This window comes from Danio rerio, chromosome 20 (assembly GCF_052040795.2).
Source record: "Danio rerio strain M-AB ecotype USA chromosome 20, GRCz13ab, whole genome shotgun sequence".
Classification (NCBI taxonomy): domain Eukaryota; kingdom Metazoa; phylum Chordata; class Actinopteri; order Cypriniformes; family Danionidae; genus Danio; species Danio rerio.
This window is the reverse complement of record NC_141040.1, coordinates 55,896,752-55,904,601: the sequence shown is the minus strand read 5'-3', so window position 1 is coordinate 55,904,601 and position 7,850 is coordinate 55,896,752. Positions and strand designations below refer to the sequence as shown.

At 35.8% G+C, this 7,850-nt stretch overlaps 2 protein-coding genes across 2 annotated transcripts in view; both read left to right on the top strand.

The window, feature by feature from the left end:
- Positions 1–7,850, top strand: part of mia3 (MIA SH3 domain ER export factor 3) — a 449,841-nt gene that overhangs the window by 131,588 nt on the left and 310,403 nt on the right. The gene's annotated exons all lie outside the window — the stretch shown is intronic.
- On the top strand, positions 3,187–5,484 carry LOC110438205 (uncharacterized). The gene is made up of 3 exons (XM_087298900.1): positions 3,187–3,406; positions 4,201–4,347; positions 4,550–5,484. Exons 1-3 carry the CDS (start codon positions 3,214–3,216, stop codon positions 5,449–5,451), a joined length of 1,242 nt encoding a protein of 413 aa, XP_087155026.1. The 5' UTR covers positions 3,187–3,213; the 3' UTR covers positions 5,452–5,484.

The following is a 7,850-nucleotide window of genomic DNA, read 5'->3' as shown; positions in this document are numbered from 1 at the left end:
TCTGGACATGCGTAATTCTCCTAATACTTTTTAAAATATATTGTATTTATTCAGCTTCATCACATAGTGGCAAGCTTAGTGCAGCTTTACACATCTCAAAGCATACAAAACAAGGAAAATATTAGAGATAATATGAACACAGACAAAAAATAAGGAAACAGTCATGTAGAAATATTAATAAAAAAACATTTTATGACCTATTGTGACTTATTATGCCACTTTATAAAAGATGTAAAATAAGTCTCTGATATGTCCAGAGTGTGTAGTGAAGTTTCAGCTCTTAATACCACACAGATAATGTTTACTAACTCTCTGAATCTGACCCTTTCAGGCCTTGATCATAATTGTGGTGTTGTGGTGACTGTCTCTTTAAATTCAAATGAGATTGTGCTCTTTTCAGAAGAGGGCGGAGCTACAAATGCCTGTGTGTCAGCATAGTGGCAGATTCAAAAACCAAAAAAACACTTATGTTGGACGGCTGGTTCTCACTCAGGGCTGTTTATGCAAATGAGGAGTAGGGGGGAGTGGGCGGGGCTTTCCCCCTCTGATGACACGTACAAAAGCAGAATGTCAATCATAGTGTTTCCGCAGACAAAAAAAATCTTTCTATGGTGACATCTGATTGGGTAAAATAGGCTTAGCCACACCCCTCCAACTAGTTTTTTTTCCGTGGGTGAAAGATTACTTGAGAAGTGCAAAAATAAACCCCGCCCCCTACTCAATATTCAGTCATCGGCATAAGGATGAGCTCTTTAAATTGAACACAGTGAGTGACACCAAACAGCTTCCTTGCATTAAGGATCATGGCCTAAAGTGTTCATCAGCTGTATCCTGCAAAATCATTCATTCCCTTCAAAGTGGCCATTATTGAGCGCTTCAGTTTGGAACAACACTGACTTTAATATGACGGCCTGAGCTGCATTCCACTCCAACTGTTTATGACATGTTTAAACGCAACATCCTAAACCCTTGAGCACTTGAACACTACACTGTTGTGACATCACAATCGCATTGCATTCTGCGACATATAGGTGTTGGAGTGGACATATGAAGCCGAATCGCTCCCTTAACAGTGGCAGAGCTGCGATTTTTGTGGGTGGCCAATGCTATTTCAGTGGGTCCACACACACACACACACACACACACACACTGTACTCAAATACAAAGATGCACACAAACACAATGAAAGTCTATTTTATTACCAACATTTAATTCAACATATAATAGTATGAAAATATACTGATTTACTGATCATCTACTCGCTTTACTGCATCGTAAATTAAATATAATCACTTATATACAGTTGAAGTCAGAACTATTCGCTCCCCTTTGAATTATATATATTATTTAATATTTCACTAGTGATGTTGAACAGATTCAGGATAATTTCACAGTATGTCTGATAATATTGTTTCTTCTGGAGAAAGTCATATTTGTTTTATTTTGGCTAGAATAAAAGTAGTTTTTAATTTTTTAAACACCATTTTAAGGTCAATATTATTAGCCCCTTTAAGCTATTTTTTGTAGATAGTCTACAGTACAAACCATCGTTATACAATAACTTGCCTAATTACCCTGACCTGCCTAGTTACCCTAATTAACCCAGTTAAGCCTTTAAATGTCACTTTAAGCTGTACAGAAGTGTCTTGAAGAATATCTAGTCTAATATTATTTACTGTCATCATGGCAAAGATAAAATCAGTTATTAGAGATGAGTTAATAAAACTATTATGATTGGAAATGTGTTGAAGATCTGCTCTCCCTTATACAGAAATTGGGGAAAAAAATAAACGGGCTAATAATTCTCGTTAACTTACACAGCGGATAATCAGTTTCAGATTCTTTTATTTTTGTCATTAAAACATCACAATAAAATTGTCATGCAGAACGAAATTACGTTGCAACAGACCGAACAAGAATATAAAAAACCACTATACAAACACTATAAAACCCTAACATGATAAACAAGCTTTCATAATTTCATGAAAAAATTAAAATATAATCATATAAGATATAAGAAAAATCTCTGAAGAGAATAACTTAATACTTAAATACCTATTTCACCTAACTATAAAAAATGTTCCTCAACAAACAAACCTTAAAAATGTATTTCAAATATTATGTTATGATGTATTATTATTTGTCTTGATGAAACCATGCTCAGGCATGTGATCAGCCGAGGACAAAAAGGAAGGAAGACAAGACCCCCTAAAAAAAAATAAATAAATAATGAATAAATAAATATATATATATATATATATATATATATATATATATATATATATATATATATATATATATATATATATATATTATATTTATTAATGTCTGCGTGTGTTTTATTTAATAAATAATAGAAACAATACTTCTAAATAAAAATAATAAATAATTTTCTTTGTATAAATATTGGATTTTGGCCGCACAATTTAAGTTTGATTTTTGGCTTCATCAGTTTCAATGTTTAGCAGTTTAATAGTGACCTGGGTCTGGGTGAGGCTGGGCCGCATCAGGTTTTCCACAATAAATAATTATATTATAAATTTCTAATTTGTTTATTTTTTCGTCTTATTTTGGGTTGAAAAATCAAAATAAAGAGATTTGAGAACATGAGAATTTTTTTTACACAAAATAAGATAAAAAATAAACAAATTAAAAATTAATAAAACAAATAAACCAATCAGTAATAGATAGTAATAATAATAATAATAATAATTAGGTTTATTGTTATCTGCTGTGCTGTTGTTACAGGAGCAACAAGGTGTTATTTGTTTTGACTAATTTCACATCATATAGAAATATATGTAATGTTCATTGTGTGAGGTAATGAAATACAATGCAGGTAGAGCGATGCAAATAGGGTATATGTGGCAATTAAAGAGTTAAAATCCTGTAATTTTCTAAACAATTTAGAAGTTTTGATCAGGACTGAGGTTGATTAACAGATTTATACAAACAAAATGATCTGATGCATTTTAACAAAAGTTTAATTCAGCTGATGTTTTCATCCATAACATAACAAAAGGGCAGTAAATACTGAACAGCGCACAAGGGTTAAGAAGCGTTCAGATATATCTGCCAAACTTTCTACCTGTGTTTGTAGTTCTAACAGCACAAGCACGTCAGTCCCTCCCCCGCATGACGTCACAGTTTCGAACGCTAATTAGAACACATTCTTGAACGCGCGTCAGTTTGATTTGGTGTTCAGTGGTGTAGATGGTGTTTGACAGTCAGCGAACAGTCATGCGTTTTCAGTCAAAAATACAGCGTTTACAGCACGATATGGATTACAATATTCTGGAGAGAATGATTACACGAGATTCACCAGAGTTCAGGAGCCACGGTCGCGCTGGAGGAGCGTCCGAACAGAGAGCTTCATCTGCGGCCATCGTGGAGAACCAGACAGCAGGTAAGAGCACAGCAGCACACCGGTGGAAATATACTGTATTATTTTATATATATATATATATATATATATATATATAGTACATTTACTATAGGACATGTAGTGGATTTCCTGAGGTAAATACTGCAGTGTTTTTGATATTTACTACAGTAAATCACAGTGATGTGGTAAATCTATTCTGCTATACACTTACTGTGGTAAAGTAGATAATATACTGTATGAACTACAAGACAAATTACGACAGAAATCTCATATCACGGTATAAGTCAACATTAATGATATTTATAGTTGTACAATGATATAATATCATTATCTTAATTCATATTTTCACCACATGTAAAGCAAATACACATATTTAATTAATTATGTGATCATATTTTACTCATTATTGTATGTTTGAGAATGTAGAGGGCTAAAATAAACAATAATAAAATAAAAAACTTCATATTATGAAATATAAGTTGTATATTGAACAGCTCTACAGTATATATAACTACAGTAATTGTTCTTATTATACTGTATGTGTGATAACTTACATTTTTGGTGTGGCTACAGTAAAGAGATACGGCTGTTGAGGGTGTTTTAGCCTTCATAATCTTTAATAAATGGAATGTTTTGGTATATTTGATATTTCAGTGTGAATGCAGTCAGAATCACAGTGTGTTAAAAAGATGAATGACTGTAAACAATTTAACTGTCATAACTCACACTGAAACACGGCTCTTTTAAAATATCATTTTAAAAATATTTTCATACCCATTATCTCTACTTTCTAAATGTTTTCTCTTTTTTTTTAGAGATGCAAAGACGAGGACGGAGGAAGACAGGCGTTCTTTCATTCTTCCGGAAAATGGGAAAAGCTATCCATAAGCTTTGCTGTATGGATGCAGCAGCAACATCTATAGTGGACCACACTGACCCATCTGGTAGCGCTCGTGCTGTCGGTAAGCAGCGAAACAGAAGGATTAGGAAAGACATGAGTTGTGGTTTTAGCTGATTATTATAATTGAAATGAAACACAGATTAAAATATTGTAGAATTGTTTATTATCCTGCTTATTACATGGCTATAGGCATGTGCTATTAGTTGAATTGGTTGTTATCGGGGAATAACACCTTGTAATGTTTTCTCTCTCTTCAACCTCAGAATCGAGAGAACGGACTAGAAAGATCTACCTCAAGAAAGATTGCAGCAAAGTCATCTTGAGAATCGTCAAGGGCACCCCAGGGTCCCCGGATCCGTGTGGGGTCTGTGTTGTCTCCATTGACGTGGACCAACCTGGGATCTCCAGTGTGTCTGTTGACCCGGGACCTAATGGATTCTACTCAGATTCTTTTAATCCGGGTTCACCTGGAGTCCTCCGCTTGTCCCTCGTCCTTTGTCCATCTGGGGGGTTCAGTGTGTCTCTTAATGCTCGTCCATCTCGAGGCTGCAGGGTGTCTGTTGATCCCGGTTCGTCTGGGTTCTTCAGTGTGTCCTCTTATCCGGGTGCGTCTCGGGACTTCAGTGTATCTGGTAACCCGGATGCCTCTGGAGGCTGCAGGCTGTCTGTGGATACGGGTCTTTTTGGGGGCTGCGCAGTGTCTGCTGCTCCGGGTCCGTCTGATTGCGGCATGTCTGCTGCTCCGGGTCCGTCTGATTGCGACATGTCAGCTGCTCCGGGTCCATCTGATTGCACCATGTTGGCTGCTCCAGATCCCAGTGATTGCACCATGTCCGCTGTTCCAGGTCCGTCTGATTGCGGCATGGCTGCTGATCCGGGTCCGCCTGATTGTGGCATGTCAGTTGATCCGGGTCCGTCTGGTTGCACCAAGCCTGCTGCTCCGGGACCATCTGGTTGCACAATGTCTGCTGCTCCGGGTCCGTCTGGTGCTCCGGGTCCGGCTCCTCACTGGTGGATCAGCAGTTCCAGCCCGCCAAGCAACAGAACCATTCAGATGGTGGTGATCGAGTATTCGGATGGCTTCATACCGCCGGCAGACCTGACTCTCTATGTGTTGTGTGTTGTTGTAATGCTTTTATTGCATGTACTGTTGGTCTGCATCTGAACTGTAATAAATTGTGTTTGAATACACTTGAAACTGTGGTACAAAGCTCTTTTATTAAGTTTGTTGATGATTTTATTTGTATTTTTATGTGTTTTGTGCTCTGGACATGCTTAATTCTCCTAATACTTTTTAAAATATATTGTATTTATTCAGCTTCATCACATAGTGGCAAGCTTAGTGCAGCGTCACACATCTTAAAGCATACAAAACAAGAAAAATATTAGAGATAATATGAACACAGACATAAAATAAGGAAATAATCATGTAGAAATATTAATAAAAACATGTTATGACCTATCTATGTATCTATCTATCCATCTATCTATCTGCCATTATACTGTCTATCCAGCTTTTCATCCATCCATTTATCCATCTATCTGTTTGTCCATTCATCTATGAATCTAACATTCTATTTTTATGTCCACATATATCACAAAAATAATAAATATACAATTTATTAAAAACGAATTATTATACATACATACAGCCATGAAGAAAATGTCATAATGCAATAATTATCTTTCTAAAATTAGATAATATTTATTGACAGTTGTCTAAAGAGCTCACAATCAACTCACAACAACAGATTTGATTATAATAATCCCATAATCATTAGTACTGCTAACTTAATGCACTTAAAATACCTGCTGTATGATTAACATGTTAATGGCAGGAGAGAACAAGCACATTTATTAGGCTTATACTATTACAAATCAATTAATAAATCAAAAAAGAATACCCAGTTATACTGACACACCAGTTACACATCCCAGATCGAGGACTAGTCAAGCAGATTATATGGATAAACCGGTGATGTGAAGTGCCATCAGCTTTCTTCAGGTCTCTAATTTCAGCTTTCAGTGGATTTTTCACATATTTCTGAAAGTCATTTCTCTTATATTTTGATTAGGAACCTGTCCAGATGATGCAGATCTGGATTGTTGTGCTGTACATTTGTTTGGTGCTGGTTTGATTTGATGGGTAGCTTATTTTCTCTCAATCTTTAAGTTATAAATATGACACTGTTGCTTCAATTTGTTGAAAAAACATGAACAAAACACACACTTTCACATTCAGTACGTCACGAAGACTGTGGAAAATACTGCAGAGGCTGTACGTTTGGTCTGTAATCAGCAAATTAAGAGGTACTGCTAAGAGTAAACGATTTTCTGTATATTTATTGAACACTATTCTGCATTGTAAGAAAACACTCCAGGATTGCATTTAATTTCTGTAAAGATTTCCTTTTTCATCTCTGCATCATCGACATGTACTCATCATCATATACTCGCATACTATGATGTCAGCTTGTAACTCACTGTCATGCATTTAAAGGGGTGGTCCACTATGATATCATATGTTAAACTTTAGTTGATGTGTAATGTAGCTGTGTGAACATAAACAGCATCTCTGAATGTAAAATGCTCAAACTTCAATGCAAAGGGAGACCTTGGTTTTTACAGAGTTAGCTTAGCAAAGCCTACAAAGAATGAATTTTGGGGACTACAAAAAATACTTTCGCCCCTGTGAGATCACAGAGGTAGTTTTACCGCGCACACACACTGCGCAGCTAAGGGCCGTGGCCAGAGGCGCTGTAACGTTACAGCAGAGAGAGAGCTAAAATGCGTCAAACACGGCTGTTTCCACAGAGCTTCTTCTGTTTCTGTATTTGGATTTCCAAAGGACACGACACAAACACAGAAGTGCTTACAGTTCAATATTAATTATGTTCCAGAGAACTATAAAATACACAGCAAGCATGATTTGACAAAACAGCTCCAGAATCTCTCTCAGTTCAGTGCTGGATTCGGCTAAAATCTCCTCAAAGCAGAAGCTGTGAACTACAACCTGTAAGTGTTTTCATTTGTTAAAATTGATCATGACATGTTCAGTGTCTAGCGATAACGGTATGCTGTAGCAACGATGTAAACAATGGGAAATGCTGCTTTGCGGGCAAACAATTTTTTACCATAATATTTTTATTTTTCGTTTTTCAGTTTGTACACATTGAAATACAACATTTCACAAACATTTTACAACAATAATAACCTTGTTGCATTTACAAATGATACAAAATATAAGGATTTATATATATTTATAATAAAAACTAACAGCAAACAACAAACGAGCAAACAACAAAAAAATAAAAAATAAATAAAATAAAACTGCTCCTCTTTTTTTCAATTATGGTAATCTATTCAAACATGACAATTCTAATCATACTAAGTACTAGGCTGTTGTGATGAGTCAGAAGGCATTGAATCCATTTGCAAGCTTTATTAAAAGCACACATACATACAAACACAATCCAGGAGACAGAACGTGGGACAGGCAAAAGTTCAAAGGCAGGCAGATATCTTACTGGTCAGAATAACAGGCTGGAGATCAGGGGCAGGCAG

What these genes read in the sequence shown, in the direction of transcription:
- LOC110438205 (XM_087298900.1), top strand. Translation starts at nt 3,214, where the DNA reads ATGGTGTTTGACAGTCAGCGAACAGTCATGCGTTTTCAGTCAAAAATA. An exon ending in CGTGGAGAACCAGACAGCAG is followed by an intron (nt 3,407 to 4,200) that starts GTAAGAGCACAG and finishes CTTTTTTTTTAG; the next exon opens with AGATGCAAAGACGAGGACGG. An exon ending in TGGTAGCGCTCGTGCTGTCG is followed by an intron (nt 4,348 to 4,549) that starts GTAAGCAGCGAA and finishes CTTCAACCTCAG; the next exon opens with AATCGAGAGAACGGACTAGA.